Source organism: Filicampus tigris, chromosome 5 (assembly GCF_054856515.1).
Source record: "Filicampus tigris isolate MCC_2025a chromosome 5, RoL_Ftig_1.0, whole genome shotgun sequence".
NCBI lineage: Eukaryota > Metazoa > Chordata > Actinopteri > Syngnathiformes > Syngnathidae > Filicampus > Filicampus tigris.
In genome coordinates this window covers 15,741,703-15,764,360 of record NC_141221.1, presented here as the reverse complement: position 1 = coordinate 15,764,360, position 22,658 = coordinate 15,741,703, and the positions used below count along the sequence as shown (strand labels likewise).

General features: G+C 42.0%; 1 protein-coding gene across 2 annotated transcripts in view; it reads left to right on the top strand.

The window, feature by feature from the left end:
* Positions 1-16,003, top strand: part of smarca2 (SWI/SNF related BAF chromatin remodeling complex subunit ATPase 2) — a 37,551-nt gene extending 21,548 nt beyond the window's left edge. For both annotated transcript variants that reach the window (XM_086030313.1, XM_086030312.1), the window contains exons 21-34: positions 855-959; positions 1,058-1,144; positions 1,241-1,287; positions 2,057-2,223; positions 2,975-3,138; positions 3,329-3,556; positions 3,849-3,926; positions 4,007-4,225; positions 4,912-5,135; positions 7,525-7,630; positions 7,694-7,795; positions 9,385-9,517; positions 11,092-11,228; positions 14,325-16,003. In XM_086030313.1, coding sequence (XP_085886439.1) covers positions 855-959; positions 1,058-1,144; positions 1,241-1,287; positions 2,057-2,223; positions 2,975-3,138; positions 3,329-3,556; positions 3,849-3,926; positions 4,007-4,225; positions 4,912-5,135; positions 7,525-7,630; positions 7,694-7,795; positions 9,385-9,517; positions 11,092-11,228; positions 14,325-14,354 — 1,827 coding nt within the window. In that variant the 3' untranslated portion in view covers positions 14,355-16,003. The remainder of the gene's footprint in view (positions 1-854; positions 960-1,057; positions 1,145-1,240; positions 1,288-2,056; positions 2,224-2,974; positions 3,139-3,328; positions 3,557-3,848; positions 3,927-4,006; positions 4,226-4,911; positions 5,136-7,524; positions 7,631-7,693; positions 7,796-9,384; positions 9,518-11,091; positions 11,229-14,324) is intronic.
* The last annotated feature ends 6,655 nt before the right edge of the window (positions 16,004-22,658 follow it).

Here is a 22,658-nt window from a genome sequence, read left to right as displayed (position 1 = left end):
TCTCAAAAGCAAAACCTTTGTCAAACTTCAAATAAATAATTTTTTAACATCACATTGGCCTCTGAAGCAAATAATTAATTTACAAATCTGGATCTTATTTTGGGGTTTTATCTGCATGAACAGACTTGATTAGCAGACTTCTGAAAAACGACTTATGTTTCTCTGGCTACTGCGCTTCCTCTTAAATCATTGAAGGCATGTGCGAAATCTAATGATTTTTTTTTTTTAACATTACACAGTGGAACTTAGACTGATTAATTGGCAAAATAGATTTCTTGAGTTACATGCATTCTCAGAACTGGTTAGTGTGTTTGAAAAATAAAAAAAAAAAGTTTCCCTCAAGCTGCTGCGCCTCCTCTGAAGTCATTGAAGGCGCATACGAAATTTAAACTCACGGAACTTTTTGAGGATATGACAGTTGGGTACTGACACCAAAATAATTCCTCATCAAATTGATTTTGAGGAGTTTTCTGCATTCCCAGACATGATTAGCAAAGTTCAAAGAAAAGCTTTATTTTTGGCAAGCTGTTGCCCTCAAACTCGTCAGAAACACTGAGGAACTTTATAAACATGTCACAGTGGGGGTTTGACACCAAAATAATCAATTAAAAAAAAACATCTTAAGAAATTAATCATTATTTTTCTCATTATGATGTGCCTCCCTGAAGCACTGACCAGAGGCTGTTTGTGCGCATGTAAAAACAAAACAGCTTCAGTGGATATGGAAATTAATCAACTCGCATGCTTTCAACTTTAAGGAATTATTGTATACCGTTTGATGGGATACACTGCCTTTATACTTAGGACATTTAGTGTGGGTCATTTGATGATTTTTCTTGTTTTCTTTTGCACAGGTGGAGTATGTTATCAAATGCGACATGTCGGCCATACAGAAGGTCTTGTACCGGCACATGCAAAAGGGGATCCTCCTCACCGATGGCTCGGAGAAAGACAAGAAGGTACCAACGCTTGGAGAGCCTTACTAAGGAGTCACGATTGCTTTAGAACATCACATGTTTGCTTGACTGGCGTACCATTCGTCGTCTTGTGGTGTCAGGGCAAAGGGGGAGCGAAGACCCTAATGAACACCATCATGCAGCTAAAGAAGATCTGCAACCACCCGTACATGTTCCAGCATATCGAGGTGAGCTCCGTTTGTGTGATCATTTAGAGCAATCTGATAAAACTTTGGTCCATCCAAAGTGGAGTTGCTCTTTGAGTGTTTAACTTTCTACCGTAGGAGTCATTTGCTGAGCATTTGGGCTACCCCAACGGCATCATCAGTGGGTAAGTTGCACTGAAAAAAAAAGCTCCCTTTTATCCGTTTTCCTATCTGTGCTTGACAAAAGCTAATGATTTCATGTGAAGCCAACATCGTGTGCCAGTAATTGCCAAGCATTGTCTACAGCTCGTTATTAGCAGAGTGTGGGGGTGATTAGAGATGTTTTGGTTGGAAAGACAGACACGGATAATCAATGTCTCTGCCGACAGCAGTTTGTGGCGACCAGCTACTGCATGAGTGGCCATGGTGTTTCAGCTTCAAAACGTTCTGACGTGAGAACAGACAGAATGGGAAACGTGTGGTTACTTGAATACTTGCATCTTCTGCTATGAACTTTTTGTAGTTATTAATCTGCACTGGCTCCCTTCAAAGGCTACATTATGCAATTCATTTCACAAATTCAAATACGTTTACAGATGTCTTAATAAACAGTCCGTAACATACTTTTATAAACCTACCGCCAGGCCCAAGTAGAGTACATCTTACTTTGATTTAATAAGCAATAGCCCGAACATAAACACAATGCAGCAGCTTGTACACTGACAATATAACAGGACTCATATTCATATATCGTTTATCCTCTGCGTAGAACGATTAATATTAGTGCCGTACTGAGAAGCTGAGAGGGGACTTAAGGCGTTATGAATTCCATTTGAGTAAGAGGCAGGAAACCCCCCCCGCTGCAGTATGATCGGCTGCTGCATCCAGGCAGGATTGCATGCAGCAGGCAGTCATATTGTTGGTCAGTAATTGTGCCGTCCGTTCCCGACGCAGGCCCGACCTGTATCGGGCCTCCGGGAAGTTCGAGCTCCTGGACCGCATCCTGCCCAAGCTGCAGGCCACCAACCACCGGGTGCTGCTCTTCTGCCAGATGACCTCGCTCATGACCATCATGGAGGACTACTTTGGCTACCGCAACTTTCAGTATTTGCGCCTCGACGGTAAGATTGTATACTTACATTCTCTAATGATCATTTTTACAACACTCTTGAGAGCGAATCACCATGTCCCGTCACTTCTGAGCTATTTCTAGAATAGGCCCACGGGCACCAGGTTGGTGACCGCTGCTGTAAAGTAAAGCAAGCACATTTTGGAGTCGGGAATTACTGGCCCAGGCACATAATAAAATATACAACAACACAATACATTACTGAGCAGTCCTTCGTTTTTTCGGAACACCTTATGATAGCTGCGCCTGAATGATGGATGAGGGTGAGGTATCACAAACTTTTTAGTAGAAAAAGTCACAATGTTCACTTATATGTTGCTGCAAGTAACAGGTTGATATGTTTTGATTTAATGTAGGCAACCAATCAATTCCAGTCTATAGGTGCCGGTAGATGTAAATGTGTATTAGCATGATAACAAATGTCATTAAAATGCTTGGTGACCAGCTTTCTTTGTGCTGGAAGTTCACAACTTGCAGGTTGGTATGTTTGAATCATATTAACATAGGCAACTAATACATTCCAGAGCACAGATGGATGTAGAGCGCTATTATTATGATAACCAACGTAATTAAAGGCTGGGTAAACAGCTTTTTGCCTCGGAAGTAGAAGAGAAATGAGCATATTTATGTGAGGTATGCCTGGGTAATTGAATAAGCCGTCTGAATAGGTTTTTGGCTGGTTCGATCACATTTTGCCTTTTCAAACGCAGCCTTAGACAGCGTCACTCCTTTAATCCCTCCAGGAACCACCAAGTCAGATGACCGAGCGTTGCTGCTGAAGAAATTCAATGAGGCGGGATCGCAGTACTTCATCTTCCTGCTCAGTACCCGGGCTGGCGGCCTTGGACTTAATCTGCAGGCCGCCGACACTGTCGTCATCTTTGACAGCGACTGGAACCCCCATCAGGTGTGTGGGGCTGTTCGAGCAATCAGTACAACCAGACATGGTAGCCGTCTTTGTTGTGACGTTCTCACTGTATTCATCGTTGGACTTTCAAGTGCTTCAACAATTAGCATCGCGTCAGTGTCCGCTGAAAAGTGTGTACTGAACATATACGAACGGCAAATGAAAAAAAAAAAACTGCATTTCATTTCAGGACCTCCAGGCGCAGGACCGCGCACACCGCATCGGCCAGCAGAACGAGGTGCGCGTGCTGCGCCTGTGCACGGTCAACAGCGTGGAGGAGAAGATCCTGGCGGCCGCCAAGTACAAGCTCAACGTGGACCAGAAGGTGATCCAGGCCGGCATGTTCGACCAGAAGTCCTCCAGCCACGAGCGCCGCGCCTTCCTGCAGGCCATCCTCGAGCACGAGGAGCAGAACGAGGTATGCCGTTTGCTATTAGAGTGAACATGTTTTTCAATGTTTACACTAATTGTACTAATTATTTGATGACATTTTAACACCTTGTTGACTACTTGTTTGCTTTGACTGAGAGCAGGAATTGTTGTCTTGAATGGAATTTTTGCGTGTGCGTGCCAAAAAGCCAATTATTTTGATAATCAATAGACAGGTTTCTCTATATTTAAAATATTTGATCAAGCGAATGCATTTGTGTCTTCTGTACTTAACTGGACTTTGTAATCGAACCATTTTAAGCTGTTGTCCTCACGCGCAGGAAGAAAATGAGGTACCGGACGACGAAACCCTGAACCAGATGATTGCCCGCAATGAAGATGAGTTTGAGCTGTACATGGTAAGGGAGCGCCACGTGTTTTTTATTTTATTTTTTTTATTTTTTCACCCCTCCCACCTAACCCCGATACGCGGTCGCAGCGCTTCGACATGGACCGGCGGCGGGAGGATGCCCGGAACCCGAAACGTAAGCCGCGCCTCATGGAGGAGGACGAGCTGCCCTCCTGGATCATCAAGGACGACGCCGAGGTGGAGCGCCTCACGTACGAGGAGGAGGAGGAGAAGATGTTCGGCCGAGGGTCCCGCTGTCGCCGGGACGTGGACTACAGCGACGCGCTGACCGAGAAACAGTGGCTGCGGGTAAAAGTCGTGCCAGTAGTTATTTGCTGTCAAGTCGGCAGTTTTGCATGATCACCTAAGAACAAGTGGGACCTCCAATGTACTCTAGTTAGGGTTTAAAGTCACTGTTCGGGTTGGCACTTAAAATGAGGGCAAGATTAGGGTTCAAAGAAGGGTTAAGTTTTCAATGTAGGGTTTGAAACAAGGATTAGGGTTTCTAGCAAGAGTTAGGGTTCAAACAAGTGCTAGGATCTCAAATGAGTGATTCCAAATGATTCCAAGCAAGGTTTCGATTTTCAAAGCAGGGTGTTAGGCAATGTTTAAGGTTTCGAACAAGAATTATGGCTTCCCTGTAGGAACATCTTGGAACATCAAATTAGGGTTGCAAAACCAGGTTAAGGGTTTCAGAGAAAGTTTGGTTTTCAAAGTAGCAAATATTTGGGTTTCAAGCAAGAGTTATGTTTCAAACAAGGTTAACAGTTAGGCTTCAAATTACGGTGTTAAGCTTGAGTTGGGGTTGCAAGTCAGGGTTACAGCTTCAACTTAAGTTTCATTTGAGCATTATTTCAATGTAGGGTTTCCCAAAGTTTTTTTTTTTTAATTAGGGTTGGGTATCAAATTAAGAGCTGTGTAGTGTTTTTTTTTGTAATCGGCGTACTTTGGAGCTCCTGTTGTAGACCGCCGCCCACTCCCTTTGTCTCCATCAGGCCATCGAGGACGGCAACCTGGAGGAGATGGAGGAGGAGATCCGACTGAAGAAGCGCAAACGCAAGCGGCGGCAGGACAAGGAGCCGTCGGCCAGGGAGGATTGGAGCGCCAAGGCCAAGAAGAGGCGAGGGCGCCCGCCCGCCGAGAAGCTCTCACCCAACCCGCCCAAACTCACCAAGCAGATGAACACCATCATCGACACCGTCATCAACTACAGGGACGGGTGAGGACCTCCTCATGGGATCATAGTAGGGTTTCAAGCCAAGGTTGGGCTTTCAAAGTAAGGTTTTGAAGCTTTTTCTGTTCCTGCAGTAGAAGCAAAACAGGCAGAGTCTCAAAATGGTGTGATTAATAATAATTGGTCCTTGGGGGGCTGTTTGGACAAAAGCTTGTCAGAAAACGCCTGCTTTGATTGATTTCTTTGAACTAGGCAGGAAAAAAAAACAAAAACCGGTTATATTTTGTACCCACACGTCCGCAATCCTGCTTGGCGTCAAATCGATAGTTGGATCAATTCACCAGAAGAGCAAACAGCCTCGAGCCGACGTTTCCATCCCATTTTGACACGAGACCGAAGGTACGTCATCACACCTCGAGCGCTGAAGGTGTAAAAATAACAAACACGTTTGTACACTGGATACACTTCAAGCCAAGAAGCATTCATTCATTTCCCCTGAGAGGAAAAAGGGTTGCATATGCCTAATAGAATTCCTCCTGTGGCTTGCAAAAAGTATTCACATTCGTGGAACTTTCCACATTTGTTATGTTACAACCACAAATGTATTTGATCGGGATTTCATGTTATTGACCAACACAGTGTTGTGACCTGGAAAGAAAATGATGTTGTAAACGCACGGTTTTTAACTAGTGGTATCAGAGCTTACCAGTAAAATTGGTTACGCTTGCAACTTAATGTATTTGTAGAGCAGACCAGTTTTCACCACTGAAGTGAATCAAAATTAATCCTCTTGTGTGTTGGATGTGTACCTTAAAGGGGCGTGGCTTATTGAGTTGGATCAGAAGCGTCAGTCGGGTTGGCTGGTGGGGGTTGTGACAGGAGCCCCTTGCGAGTGTTCTCATTTTGTACACACACACACACACATGCACAATTGAAAAATTGTGTGCTACTATTTGCCTTCAGAAGCGGTGTGAATGCTTTGACTTGAGAGCACCAACTTAAGATATGAGCACTGTATGATGACAGGTGACTCAACTCACTTCACGAAAAGCAGCAGTTTGGTAGAATAATTATTCATTAAGAAAAAACAACAACAAAAAAACTCAGTTTATTGCACACTCAGCGGTAGGTTACTGTCAAACAAAACATAAACAAAGAATTGCAGGTTGCATATTTAAAGCAGCCACATAGCCTCCGCCTCTTAATGGCATTTTGGCAATTTTAACAATTCCATAAGATTAGCACCACAATTCAGTACAGTACTTTAAAATGTTCACATTGTACCATTTCCTACATCCAGTCCAGTTCAGTTCAGCATCGCCTCTTCAGCATTCACAACGCAATTTCCTCACCTGAGAAGACAGATGCATCCCAATACAGTGCAAGGGATGTCATTTGACCAAATGAGAAAAAGTTGAAGGGGTGTGAAAACTTTTTCAGCTAATGATGCTGTCAAGCCTGGCGTGTTTACAAGTTGACGCCAGAAACGTAAATTGCTGTGAACCTGGGGAAATTGCGGTTGGGGAAAAAAAAATACATCTGATGACTTGTGTAAATTTATACCTCAACTCTCTGTTGCGCCGCAACAAGACCTGTTCATTTGCTTGCTTTGAAAGTAAGGAAAAGAAGTAATTAGCAATTTTCTTAAAGAAAAGGGTAGGTTTTCAGAATTGGGTTTCAAGCCTGGGTTGGAATTCAAACATGGCGTAAAGTAGGGTTTCAGGCCTGGGTTAGGGATTCAAACAATGGTTAAAGAGACACTTGGGTGAGCTTAACATTGGCACTTATTAGGTTTGCATGTAAAAATGACATCAGTACTAAAGTGCCCCCCCCCCCCCAAAAGACTCTGTCGTGATTTAAGGTTCTTTTTTAAAACAAAGAACTCAAGGAAGAGCAAAAATGTATATTTCACACTTCGATTTTGCTCCGCTCGTATGAGGTTTGGCTTGTTCCGTCATCTTGTCACGTATCAGCTTAGCCTAACACAGACGTCTGACATAAACGCACGTAATCGCTTGCACATACTTTTAGTTTTTTTAGTTAAACTTTAAATATTGATTATCAATACATATGAATTGATTCAGGATCGTTTTAATACGCCGAACGATGCATCGAAAAAACGATTATCGTTCCCACCCCTATCAGCCATGCATGTCCTTTACTTCCTGCCCATACCTACTGAATCCCATTTACTGTTTTATGAGAAAGTACAATTATATCGGCACACTGAATATTTCCCCACTGTGGGATCAATAAATGCCTTCTTATCTTATCTTATTTAATTGGCAAAACCTCAGCTGATTATTCTTATCCTGAAAAGGCATAATATTGGCCAATATAATTGGTCAGGCCTTCGTTTCAAGCCAGGAATCGTGTTTGCAATGAATTGTCAGCAACAAATCAAGTTGTTTCAAGCTTGTATTGTGTTTTTCAGGGCTGGTAGACAACTCAGCGAGGTCTTTGTCCAGCTGCCGTCCAGAAAGGAGCTTCCGGAATATTACGAGCTGATCCGAAAGCCCGTGGACTTCAAGAAGATCAAGGTATGTCGTCGGCAAGGTTGCGGGCTTTGGGGCTCAAGCACTCAGCGCACTGTCGCTCGGCAGGAACGCGTCAGGAGCCATAAATACCGCAGTGTCGGAGACCTGGAGAAGGACGTAATGCTGCTCTGTCACAACGCGCAGACCTTCAACTTGGAGGGATCTCAGGTCAGCGGAAATTGAGTTTGCTGTCAATACAATAACTTTTCGATCACTCCCCAGGAACGCGCTTACTTGACCTCTTCTGGGCTGACCTTTTGCTGTTTGGATTAGAAAAGAAACAAAACAAAGGTTGAAATGAATCACTCGTTTTCCTAAGGAAATGCTTTCAGGCCTGGGTTAGTGTTCACATTGAAAAGAAAAAACTAATTGCAAAAGCTGCGAGTTAAATGGTCCTTGAGACGCAGCGAAGTGAAAATGGAGGTCGTCGAAAATCAGCTGTCTTTCATACTAATTAATGCTTCACTTCTTAATATCCGATAATCTATAATAGATCTTATTGATATTGTTTATTATAATAAAGATGAGTTACTGCTTGTTTGTTTAAAAAAATCATTGAACAGTACCTTGAAAAAAAAAATTGCATGTTATCTCGCAATCACAATTTTTAAGAAAAGAATCAATTAGGTTTTTTTCCATAATCGTTCAGCCCTAGTTTGATGTCAAGGTTAGGCTTTCACGTCAGAGTTTAAAGCAAGTTGAGGGTAGGGATGGGCGAGTACCGATACCAGGTATCGGTATCGGGCCGATACCTGCTTTTAAAAAAAAAACATATGGGATAACAATGGAGGCTACCGATACCAGCCACTGATACTTAAGGCAAAAACAAATTTGAAATCGAGTAATTCCTCCTCAGAAGTAGTTGGTGCTACAGTATGGCAGTTTTACACATCTGCAAATCATCATCAGCGTCAGAAAGAAAGGTCTGAGTTGACAATTTTTTTCCATTTTATTAAATGACATTTTACATATCAAAACTACTAGCGGTATCGGTACTCAGTATTAGTTTTTACTTAAAGCGCGAATACTCTTACTGGTATTGGTCTGAAAAATAAGTCATATCGAACATCCCAGGATAAGGCTTTGAAAGTAGGGTTTCAGGCTTGTGTTAAGGTTTCAAACCGTGGTTACAATTTCATTGTCGGGTTCGAAGTTAGGCTGGGGTAAAAAAAAGCCGAGCCTAACTCGGCTAAGTCGACCACAAAAATTGGTCGACACAGAAATGTCTGCATCGAAACTTTAGTTAATAATTTTAAAGCCGTATTTGCCACACCTGAAACCAATGTTTGACCGCTTACATGTTTATCACACGGATATATCATAACCGATTCTAAAAAGATTAGTTAGTGACAGCCCTAATTTGAAACAAGGTTGGTTAGGGTTTCAAACGAGGGTTAGGTGTTTAAAGTCGGGGTTAAAGCCAGAGTTAGGGTTTCAATTTAGGGTTTGAAGTCTGGTAAAGGCTTCAAACTAGGGTTGTGCTTTCAAAGTAGGGTTTCGAACAATGCTTTAAGTTACCACTCAGCTTTTAGAAAGGGTTCGGGTTTCAAATTAGAGTTTGAAACAACGCTACAGAGTTCAAATTACGGTTTCAAGCATGGGTTATGGTTTCGAAATTAGCATTTTAAAATATTGGGTGTCAAGCCTGGCTGAGGGTTTTTTTTTTTTTTTCCAAAAGACTTTTGAAAGTTTTGGTTTCAAAGTGCACAAATATCAAGTCATGCCGTACTGAGCAGCCACACCTTTTACCCCGCCAGATCTACGAGGACTCCATCGTGCTCCAGTCGGTGTTCAAGAGCGCCAGGCAGAAGATCGCCAAGGACGAGGAGAGCGAGGACGACAGCGAGGACGACGATGACGAGGATGAGGAGGAAGAGTCGGAGGCTGAGGGTGAAGCGCGCGCGCGCGCGCACGCACACACGCACGCTGGGCTTTCATTGTAATGCCGCATTGCACAGCCAGACGGTCGTCGTGTGAGGCCAGTTTGATTCGACTCCCCACTGAGGGTAACGCTACCGAAAAAGAAAACACCAAACAAACAAAAGAAAGGTCTGCATGAGGCTCTACTTTCAAACACGGCTGCTCCACTACTGCGGAGGTTTATAAGGTTAAGGTTTCAAGCCAAGGTGAGGCTTTGCTGATGAGGGTTTTCAACAAAGGTTAATGTTTAAAAAAACAAAAAAACAATTGGGGCTTCAATTATCAGTTCGGGTTTAAAGCCAGGTTAGGGTTTCGAGCCTGGCAAGGGTTTCAAATGAGGGTTTCAAAATGGGGTGTCAAGCTTGGATTTGGGTTTCAAACTAGGCTCAGGGTTTTAAAGTAGGGTTTCAAAATTGAACTTGTGTTTTGAACAAGGTTTAGTGTTCAAAAAAGGTTTGGATGTCAAAAATGTTTTAGCGCTACAAGCCAAGCTTCAGGTATCAGGTTTGGGTTTCAGTCCCGGGTAATCGTTTCAAATGAGGGTTAGGGAGAGTCAAGCTTTCATTAGGTTTTCAGACAAGGTTAAGGGTTTGAAAAGGCTTGGGTTAGGGTCAGGGTTTCAAATGTGGCTTTGTATTTTAAACGACGGTTAGCGGTTATGGAAGCGTTTTCAGCAAAGGTAAGGCTTCCAAACTCGTGTTAGGGTTTCAAACAATGGTTATAGTTTCACATTCAATTAGTTTGAAATGTGAGTTAGGTTTTCATTTTTGAAGTTGGGTTTAAAATTTGGGTTATGATTTCAAGTTAATGGTTAAAGCAACGATTAAGGTCATTAACCCTTTCATGCAAAGTGGTCACTACAGTGGGCAGCTATTTAAAAGTTGCTTTCGCCTATATTAATTAAACTAAAAAATATATTTATATTTTAGATAACATTAAATCATAATTAATGCATGAAAGGGTTAAAGATATTTTTAAAAATTTAGATGAATTAATATAGGCGAAAGCAACTTCTAAATAGCTGTCCACTGTAGTGACCACTATGCATGAAAGGGTTAAAACATGATTTAGGGTTTCAAATTAACTTTCAAGCTTGGGGTATAGTTTCAAATTAAGGTTTGAAACAGGGCCTAGTTTCAAATTTAAAAATTAGAAATTTAAAGTGGCCTGGTTAGGGTTTCAAATTTGGGTTTCAAGCAAAGTCTAGCGTGTCAAAACAAAAACTGAAAAGGGTTGTAAATAAAGGTTAGTGTTTCAAATTAAGGTTTCAACCCATAGTAAGAGTTTCAACCATGGTTAGGGTTTCGATTCCAAGTAAAAAAAAAAAAAATGTATTCATGCTTCTGATTGGATGGCGAAGCAATCCGCAACCCTCGGATCACACACGAGACCACGACGTCAACAAACAAGTGACGCTTTCAACGCGGTCTGCTTTTTGTGATTTTCCCACAACGATGGAATACGTTTGCCTTTCGTTTTTTGTGTACCTCGACATGCACAACCACGCGACCCCAAACAGAGAATATTTCATATGTGGGTTCCAGCCAAGCCGGTGTGGGTGAAGATCAAGCTGAACAAGGAGGCCCGCGGGAGCGCAGAGCGGGGCAAGAAGAGGCAGAGCCGAGCCAAGGCCAAGCCCGTTGTCAGCGACGACGAAAGCGACGATGACCAGGATGGCAATGTAAGTCAAAAACAAAAGAACACCGGCCACGGTCATACCGTCAAAGTTAGCAAACAGAAAGGACAGCGTGTATCCAAAAAGGTTGCGCCTGTGTTCGGTCTAAAGGTAGGGTTTCAAGCAACGATCGGGGTTTGTGTGTCTCTTCAATCCAATCGTTTTTTTAAGACAATTTGATACGTACGTCGATACATAGGGTGCGATACGATTCAAGGAGGGCTCATTTTCAAGTGGAACGATTCAATTCAGTGGGATTACGATTTGATTCCATTCGGGCTGCAAGTCATGATTATTTGAACAATCGATTGATCTGTTGATTATTTTGGCGATTAATCGATGACTCGGATATTTTAAAAAGTCTTAATTTCCATCCCTTTATTCTAAATCAGGACTTTGTTTCAAATTGACAGTGCAGAAAATGCACAAATATGTAGAAATCAATTATGATTCAGTTGTGGGTTTGGCCCGCCCGAAATTTCAGTCAGAAACTTGGCAAACATGTTGATACTTGTTTCCAAAGTAAAAACAGATGTTTGCAAGTATCATATTTTGGGGGTGAAAAAAACAACGCTCAAAGATAATTAATCTGCTTTGATGGGGGAATACAGAAATTGGAGAATATTTACTACTAATGAGAGGCTGAAATTCCAAAGATTTGGACAATTTTAAAAGTCCCTAAATAATCACTTGCCAAAGTAATTATCGATTCATTTGATACAGTCGATTAGTAGATAGTAGATTAATCGTTGCACCTCAGGATTGATTATGGTATGGCTCAGTTGGAGAGGATATGATGCAAAGACTTTCTTGTCCTCTCATTTTTGAACGAACTTGTCAGTACTGTAAATATGGCTGCGGTGCGATACGGTTCAACATATTTAAGGGCTCTCTGATTTTTCAATGAAAATGTTTTTTGTTACACACATACTTAAAAATGTACTTTACATCAACTAACGATTACAAAAGTGATAAATTCATGGGGGGGGGGGGTATGTCAATTCTTGACATTAGCCTTGGACTGATGTGTCGCCTTGATGTTTAATAAGTGTGGGGCTCAAAAGCGCCATGTGTTGATGGCACGCGGAGGTGTGTAATGACTTTGGGAGGTGTCTCTTCTAAGCCCCGCTGAGGTTATCAAGTGTTTGCTATTCATTACAACTTCAAATCCACCTGCAATCTGCTTGTTGTTTTGACAACGTCCGCGTTCATTACCCACAACTATTGTCACACGAGCCGCCGTACACCGGCAAGAGCTGAAGGCAACGTGATCAAGATGAGCCTCGGGGACAAATGCGTGAGCCTCGCTGGCAGCTGTTTTCCTCTGTCCACGCTTCAAAATGTTTCGTTGGTGGCGGCTTAAAGCGCCGCTCGTAAATATTGACTTCACGTTGGAAGTTCTCGAGCAAAAGAAATTTGACGCCACACTTTTCAACATTTGATGCCTTTCATTTTTGAGTGATTAACTCTTTAAGCAGTTAAAAACAAAAAGGCCAAAAAGCGGGAACTAAATTAAGGATTCCAGAAGTCTGATCTAAATGGTTGTCAGGTTTTACAAAAACATATTTCTGACAATAGGTCACACTAGTCAAAAAAATCCAGAATGAAGAAGAAAAAAAACAACAACAAATATATGACCATCCGGAGTCCAAGTCACATTTTTGGGCGAAATCTATTTGACAAAAACCGAGACCAAGAACAGTAGAGCTCGGACTGGCACCCAAAATCACAGTTTCCTAATTGTTGACGGCAGCACACAAGTTCCAGTCGGACGAAACGTTCACCTCTAACTACAGAACAGTTGTTCTTTTGTGTTGAAAATGGCTGACCTTCAAAAGGAAGTGATATTATGTTCCATGCAGCCTCACTAGTCTAAACATTACATTGTGATCAATATTGTGTTTGTGGAATACGAATTAAGCAGCAAAATCCACCCGTTTTTCTAATGCATTTCAAGGGCTTGACCATTTTGCCGCTTCCTGTCGACTGAAAATGACACCACGGTCGCTCAGGTAACAACCAATCACGGCTCAACTTTAGAAAACAGGTGAGTCGTGATTGGTCGTTACCTCAGCCCTGAGCAACTGTGACGTCATTTTCAGTCGACAGCAAGTGACAAAATGGCCGCCCCCTGTGATGAATAAAAATTGGGGGATTTTACTACTAAAAAGCGGAAGTCAACCCAAACATATTTTTTTTCAAGAATATGTTCCCAGCAGGCCCACTAGTTAAAAGACGGCATTCTGATTAATTTTGCGTTTGTGGAATATAAATTAAGCAGCAAAATGCACTCGTTTTTAGCCGTCTCTGGGGGCGGCCAATCACAGCTCAGATTCAGAAAACAGGTCAGCCGTGATTGGTCGTTGTGAGCAGTTGTGATGTCATTTTCAGGCGACAGATGACAAAATGGCCGCCCCCAGAGATGGCTAAAAATGAGTGCATTTTGCCGCTTGACTTATATTCCATAAACGCAAAATTAATCAGAATGCCGTGTTTCAACTAGTGGGCCTGTTGGGAACATATTCTTGAAAAAAATATGTTTGGGTTGACTTCCGCTTTAACTCATATTTTGCAATTCGCAAGCGCAATATTAAACAAAATGCCGAATTTAGACTGGTGCGGCTGAATAGAACATATTACTGTAAAGAAAATTTTTGGGTTGACTTCGCCTTAAGAACATTTTTGGGTTGACTTCCCTTTGAACTATAATCCCGCGTCGCATTGTGGCCCAAGGTAGAATCCTGGTCAGTTACGGCAATTATTTTGTACTGTATTGGACATTTTTAGTCTAAGAAAAAAGTACAAAATAATTTTGTGCTGTATTAGGCCATGAAAAAAGTACTGTAACATAACGGCGCTAGCAGACGACCCCTCCCCCAATCAGTCTGTTAAATTGATGTTCCACTGTACAGAGTCTTCAGTGTTCAAAATAGTTTTTTTTAGTATTTTTTTTTTTTAAGATTATTGATCGGTCCAGCAGCAAATTGGACAGTAAAATGTTTTGTAAAGACGGACAGATTTTCCCGGTCAAAGGATGACGTTTGAGGCCAACACGGCCATGGCAGCGCATCTGTAAACAACAAAGCCTCTTTGTGTCTGCAGGAGCAATCTGACATCAGCGATGACGAGTGAGCAAGAGTTGATTGACGCCAGGACGAGTGAACACCAAGAAGCGCAGGACGGGTGAACACCAAGAAGCGCCCCGCCCCCCCCTTGTTGTCCAGGTTCTTACTTTGATTTCATTTCGTTCCGTTAACACTTGCTCGCAGCATGAACATTTTTCCCCATGAAATAACGAGATGAGCTGCATATATATGACATCATCTTGTTTTCAAGAGATTTCTTTAAAAAAAATGTTTTTTTAGAGGTTTACATATGTACTCGCTTTTGCCATTGTTACCCAATGCTTACGCTCGCACTTTTTAGAAAATCACAAATGTCAAGATTTCATGTTGTACTTCCAAAGCGGGGGTGTCCAAAGTCGGCGGTACTTAAAGACGAAAGAATGTAGAACGGAGCCGGGATCCCAAATCCGAAACTACAATCTCTGACCTTTTTTGCGCCATAGACCAGTTTTACGTCAAGACATATTTTGACAGACCTGCATAGAAACAAATAAATATACAACTCATCATTACACGGAATGTAGTTGTTGCGCTTGTTTGTTTTTTAATGAGCCAGCCGGTCCCATCTAGTGCAAATCTTTTTTTTAAGGTTTCTCTTTTTAAATTGGGTGTTGGGACTCTGTGTGCCGAGTAGTTTGGATGGCTTCATTGCCTCATTTGCGAGCCTGTTGCGACATACTGCGCAGAGCGTCCATTAGCACTTTGAGACTGAGTTGAATTCCCAAATAAAACTTAATTTAAACTCTGTTGTTAAAAAAATAAAAATAAAAATCTTCAGCCTCTTTGTGCATCTGGGAAAAATGCTTCATGACTATGAATTTTAAAAAATCGTGGAAGTAATGGCCCCTTTTATCTTGAAGAAATTCTAGGGACAACCAAACCATCTTTTAAAAGAAAAAGGTTGTCTTGTCTGTCTTTTAAATGAGCCTGAATGTCAAAGCGATGCAAAAACAACTTTTTTTTCCCCCAAGTGTCCCATTGAAAACCGTTGAAAATGCCCATGATAATCCCGTTTTTAATCTGAACGTCACCTAATGCAATGTGCTTGTGACTATATTTTGATATTTGTCCACCAGATGGCAATAGTTGTGGCCCATTCAAAGCATGCGGCAGTGTTTCAAACCCTTTCCTTGCCACAAGCACTGCCTCACCACTGAAACAATAATTTGTGTCCAACTTTCTAATAAAAGCCCTTTTCTTAAGACGCGTGCGGTATAAACTAATTCAACATTAGTTTGGGTTTGTTATTTGTATTTCTGCCTGAAGTCATTTTAATTAAATGGCTTTCAATGAAAAACGTTTGGACACCCCTGATCTAGGACTACATGTGAGTTTCATTTCCCATCTTTGGGATGTAGCGTTGTGCTTCAATCCGAGATGGAAAAAACTTAAAAACAGTATTATAGCATTTACAAAATATATTTGAATCAGTATTTTTGATTTGAGGGGTGATTCGATTTTTCACAAATCCTCCTGTTCATTTTTAGGTTTGTGTTTTGTTTTCTTTTTTAGCATAAGTTCTCATTTTGCAGTATCCTTCCTTGCAGATATCATTCATAAGTGTCGACTTAATGTTTGCTTTCTTTGCACAGCGTCTTTGTGGTTGTATTGCATAGCCCCGAGCCAATTAAATATCACCAATTTGGAGCACAAAAACATTTGTTCTGCCTATATTTTTTCACATGTGTCCCTCTCTACTTGGCAGTTCGTTTCTTGCGGATTCACTCTTATCTCACATTTTCATTTGTGACCTTCGTATCATACAGTTTTACCTCACCATTTTGCCACGTTTTCTCGCTATTTTTCTTCCTTCTAAGTCGGACCAGTCAAGAAATGAACATTAGGGTTGCGTTTGGTCATTTTTACTCTGGCGCCCGCGCACTACTACTAGCAGAGCCCGCTCCGCTCTTGTTAGTCTCTAGTGTTCTAAACCAGTTAGCAGCGTGTGCTTCACCTGTTTCCATCTGGACTGGCTGACGCACTGAAGCATTTGGAGCACCTGTACACCGGCACTCTGTTTTGGGTGCACTCTGAATAAACAAACGGCACTTTAGAACAACGTTCTGTTCGGAAACTCCTTACGTTATTCAAATGTGCCGTTCCGTTAAAGTCGAACTGGATAAGCGGACGGCGCGCTCGGCCACCGACAGCACGACAAGGACGACAAAACATCGGCAAATAAAGTGTTTGTAAAGTTTGTCTGAAAACCGCTTACCTTAACTCGAATCCCGTGTTGCATTTTGTCCAAAGGTCCTAATTGATGTTATTGTGCAAAGGGAAAGTTAAGTTGCCATGATTAATTCCAGCGACAGTGCTTCTTCTTCGTGGTCTTAAAAGAAGAGAGAAGACGACAACGAAGAAGGAGCAGCAGCCACAAGAGCAGAAGTAATGAAACTAACTTCGGCTTTGCACAACAACAACAACAACAAGGTTAAAAGTGCATTCAGCCACCTGGATTGTTGCCCAAAAATTCTTTACAACATGCACCTCCACTAGTCTAAACACGGCAGTCTGATGAATATTGTGTTTGTGGAATATGAGTTAAGCAGCAAAATCCGCCGTTTTTTTAGCCATCTCAGGGGGGCGGCCATTTTGCCACTTTCTGTCGACTGAAAATGAAATCACAACTGCTCAGGCAATGACCATTCACGGCTCACCTGTTTTCTGAAGCTGAAACCAAAGCTATGACTGCATCATTAGATGAAAGGGCTACAACTTCACAAAACGAGTTTGAGCCCGAAAAAGAGCGCGAAAAAACAATGACAAAAAACAGCAACACCTGTTTGAACCTTGAGGTAGAATGTGCAGAAAGCAAAAAAGTCTTGAAACCTGGACACGAAAAGAGACACCGATAATTTAAGGATTAATGCAATGTGTTAAAAGCAGTCAATTGAAAATCCCAACAAAGGCCCTGAGGCGAGCCAAGGGAAAGCAAAAGTCGAAGTGAGAATCACTCCTTATAAATAATGAATGAGGGCAACAGTCAGTTCATTGTGAAATATTAACAACACTTTGTTTTTAGGCTTTGTATCAGGCACCTTTTACACTGCCGCCACCGACGCATTCACTCCTCTTGCCTTGTTGTGTTGAAAGCCTACGTTTTGCTATGAACGAAATTGTCGGATGCAAACATAGTTGCTACAATTTTCCACCTTCTCGATAGTATCAGAGCGGGATTGTGTGTGAGGGAAAGCCACAAGTGACAGGCGTGACAGCACTGAGTGAAGCAAGTAGACCGCTACGTTAGCATCGGGCGCTAGTTGCATCGTCACCACCGCAGGCCCTCGCTCTCGCGCATTTCATGCCGTCCCAACACCGGGGGCCGGCACATCAAAACGGCTTTCCCCATTCTTTTCCCCCTTCTGCCCATCCCGAGGCAAGCTTGGCTAAGATAATTCCCGCCATCTTTTATTCCAGTCCTTTTGAAGTGGTCGCTCTGTTGGCACAGGCGCCCGAGAGAGGGGGCGCGCCAAACGGAAGTTAATCCTCGTCTAAGCGCCCCGCCGGACATGTCAGCTGCAAAGAAGTCAGGTCATGGCACCGATGCGGCTCGGACAGCCGGAATTTGTTCAGAAAGAGGCCAGGTGCTCTTGATCTGCCAATAGCCTTGTCTTGCACAACTTAAAAGCAAGAGCGGGAAAATGCTTTTGTCTCCATGGGGAAAATTCCGGGGTTCACTTTCAGTTTAACGCATGGTCGAGGAAAAGGTTGACAGCGCGGCCATTTCGGCGTCCGTTTGATCTACAGTTACAGCTATTGATTCTGCTGTCAAGCATAAAGTTCTGTCAAGATGGGACTTTGGAATTCGTGCTTTGAAATGTTGACTTGGAAATTCTTGAGTTCATAAAAAACGTTTTTTTTTTTTCTGTCTAATTGATTATCTGAATTTCTCAGTCTGAAAATGACATCACACACCCTCAGGTCTCAGATAACGACCAATCATAGCTCAGCATTCAGAAAACAGGTGAGCTGTGATCGGTCATTGAACCCCGAGGGTCTGTGATGTCATTGTCGGTCGACAGGAGTAACAAAATGGCCGCGCCCAGAGATGGCTAAAAAAACGGGTGGATTTTGCCGCTTCACTCATATTTCATATTAATCATATTGCCTTGTTTCAACGAGTGGGTCTGCATAGAACATATTCTTGAAAAAAATGTTTGGTTGTGGCCAGGTGGTTAAGGGGATGGAAGGAAGATGGAAGATCCATATTTCAAACATGCTCATTTACCAAAAGTATACAGAACATTTGTCGTTCAGTCTTGATTTTGAAAAAGAAAAAAGGTAGGTTTGAAAACGGGTAAAACAACGAAAGAACATCTTTTTGAAATCCTTTCGGGTCTCACTGCGTAGGTTCAAATCCTGAAAAACGGGAGACTTTTGCCCAAATGATATTTTGGCTTTTCTACTTTAGTGCTAACAACGCCAACGTTAGCATTTAACAACTGCAACACAGGTTTTTTGTGGCCGAGTGTTTAAGGACTTGAAACCCATCGGTGTCCACCTACTTTGGTTTGAATCCCACCGACGACGGTACAATTTTCCTGCAACTTTGTTTTCACCGCGTAACGTAAGTTGGAAGAACTTTATGGAACTTGAATTTTTGGCTTGCCTTGATCAGGTTGAGGAAGAGGTTGGAACAAGGAGGCCAGTCTAACTCGCGGCCTGAGCTCTTCATCCTTTGACCTTGATGTGCTCGGCAGGAATGTCGCCGTCTGAAAGGGAGTCGGGATTAGAAAAAGCAGGTGACGCCATTGTCCAAATGGGACCATTTGGCCACGTTGGCTTTCCGCTGTCCAGCTTCTGATCGCACTGTTGATGCAGCTGCACCCTCGTCAACGCAACGCTGAAAATGAGCAAGTTATAAAATACTTAATAGAAGTAAAGTGTGCGATAGTGAAATCAATGATTGTTTTATTTTGTTTACTATGAAATGACTGGTTTCTGCCTCATACTGTAAGCTAACCTTGAAAGCTTCCGGTTTGAATCTTGCTGACAAGAATTTTCCAGAACTTCGCTGCTTTTCAGTTGTTGTGACCACTGATGCTAATGTAACACAGGTTGTTGTGGTCAAATGTTTAAGGTGATAAGAGTACCTTGGACTCTCCTTGTACAGGATGGAAATCTCCCAACAACAAATAATATACTGGAAGGGCCTGTTAAGTCTTGTCTGGGACCTTAATTTGTACATTGATAGTATATACTATAGAACTTTCTCCAGATTTTGTGGCCGAGTGGTTCAAGGGTTGGACTTGAAATCAATTGTGTTCTCCCCGTGTAAGTTTGTAACCTGCTGACAACCAAAGAACTTTCTACATGGTTATGTAAGGACATCTGTCTGTAAGCTTTAGTTTGTGCTAATGTTGACATCTATAAATCACATCACAGGTTGTGATGAAACCAGAGGAGGTTTAATGTGGGAATAACCCAAGAGCAGGAAATGGAACTTTTTATCATTTGGATTGAGACCCTATTTTTCTCCTAAAAGCAGCTCGATTCCATTGTCGGTGTCTGCTTTTGCTAATTTTGTGCTTGATTGGTTTCACCATTTTTCCTCAATTACGTTTGTGTGAAAATGCAAAGCAATTAGCCATGGCCAGCCTTCAAAAGGACAAACTGTTGGAGGTGAAGTTGCTTATTTTTTGAATGGTGGTGATAGTGCCTTTCTACAACATTGCCAATTACTTGTCAGAGTGGTAACAGCAGGAGACATTTTCAACAAATTGCCATTAAAGTGAAACCAAACCCAAGTTCATTCTGTGGCCCGCTCACACACACGCACACATACACACACACACATACTCGTTTTTGCCAATCGTGGGGTCCACTTTATTTTGGTACACTTGTGGGTCCACCCTTTCCAGTGGCACGAGAGCCATGAAAAAAATCTGGGAAAAAACCCAAAAACAATCCTGATCATAAATTTCACTTCAAATTAAAAGAATTTGAAACTTTTTTTTTTTCCAAACCGTTTTTTTGGTCACTTGTTGGGTCCCTTTTTTTTAGCATTCTAGCTTTTTTTTTTTTTTGCATATTACTGAGATTAATAATGGTTGGAGTCACTGATAGTGTAGTGGTACACGCGCCCGAGTTGTGTGCGGGCAGCGTGGGATCGATTCCCGCTCAGTGATGGTGTCTGTGTGTGTGCCCTGCTAACAGGATTGCGTCAGAAAGGGCATCCGGCGTAAAATGCTTTGCCAAATCGATGATGCGAATCGAGCGTGCACTTGATTCGCTGTGGCGACCCGTGAGGGGATAAGTCGAAAGGATAACAACAACTGAGATTAATAGTGGTTTTTTTTAAATGAATGAACTTTGAAAAATCGAAACATTCTACACAATGTCACTTTAACTCCTCAGTCATAAAACCCGTAATAATGTAATTTATAACAGGAAATGCTAACATTAGCATCAATGCTCGTACCACCTAAACAAAGACACTGCGCAGGTGGAACCCAAATGATTTTTTGTTCATTGCCTGACCACTGAGCCGCGACAACTAGACATGGTGTCTTTCACTGCTAACATTAGCAATATTGTTAGCACTAACTTAACCAAAGCACTGAGATTCTGCATTTCTCGTGCTTCGCCTGAACCACTGTGCCACGACAACCTGTGCTAAAACCGTCAATTATTACTATTATTAGTTCAAGTCCACAACCTTAACCACCCAAGGGCCCAACCTCTGATAGCACATCTAAATGCTAATTTTAGCATCAATGCTAACAGTAGGATCAATTCCCAGCACTAACTGAAGTAGCCCAGAGACACAGCCATAACATGAATCCTGCCGACAAGATAAGAATTTTCCAGAACTTCACGTTTGAGCTTGTATCTTTCGGGTACAAGTTAACTAACCGAAGGAGCTTTACATAGAGAAACAATTACGTCGAGTTTCATCAAATTCTTCTGTTGTCGGTCACAACACCCTGTGCCATAGCTCTGAGTGTGAATTTTAGGATCAATCTACGTAATTAAAAGAAGAAACACGCCAAGAGGAAGAGCTAAATTAGCAGGAGGAAACATTTCCACTTGGGAATGCGCCACATGTAATAGAATTCACAGCGTGTCTGTTTCTCAGACGTTGTGACCAAAACCAAACAAGTTTTCATTATTTGACAATCATCAGACGTAATTGAAAAGTTTGCACATCTCATTTACAACGGCAAATGTTAAATAGACGGTCTAGAAAAACAATAACTGCAGTCTTGCACTGTTTCACTTTTTGATGAGACCATATTTAATCATGTGTGCGCCACAAATACTAATAATTCAAATATTTGCATTTAAGTATACATCTGACATTTTTTTTTACACCTATTTGATCATCTATGCACCTGTAATGTACAGTGAATGGTCTGGGCACCTCTAAAGTACATTTAATGGTTCATGCACCTCTAATGAACTTTTTCTTTCTAATGGTCTGTGAACCTGTAATGTATAATATTCATCATATTTGATTTGGAAATGTACCATATTTACATCATTTTGAATTTGCTTCTAAATTGTTGTTTGTCAATATGTGCCCTGTGATTGGCTGGCGCCCACTTCAGGGTATATTCTCGCCCATAGTTAGAAGCTCGCCGAATGAGGATAAATGGTGTAAGAGACGAATGGATTTCCTTAATTACCATTCAACCGGAGGCTCTTCTTCCGTTTCCTCTTCAGGGATCTTGTGATATCCAACTAAAGCCTCTTCATACCCATCGGGTATCCATTTTTATCTGGTAATGATGAGCCAGGAGTCTCCCGCGGAACGCTGACATGGAGATGAGGCTCCCTGCCGCCACGGCTGCCTTAACTTTGACTGCCTTGCTGAGCGTTTTTGGAAAACTCAAATGCATTATGTTGGATATGGGTCTCATTAAATTAATGACTTAGCTCATTAAAAAAAAAGAACATACAAGGCTAGTGTAACGCCACACTCCTGTGAACACAAGAGGTGCACAGACCTTGTTAACATTTCTACACCATTATCTTAACTCCTCAGTCATGACAACCCTTTAAAAAGTGAGCACAAACTGATACGAAGCACCAGGAAAGTTCTACCATTGTCAGTCAGATTCAAACTTGTGCAAAGAGATCCCGATGTATTTTAAGTCTATCGCCCAAACCGCTTGGCCATGAAAACCAGTGGCAATAAGTTTTTGGATGCTAACATCAGCATTCATGTTAGCACTTAAATAGAAGTAAAACCCATAAACCAAAAAAGCAAAGTTGCAGAAATGTTTGATGTTGTCAACAGGATTCAAACTTGTGTGGAGAGAGAACAATGAATTTCAAGTCCATCACCTTAACCACTAGACCGTGAGAA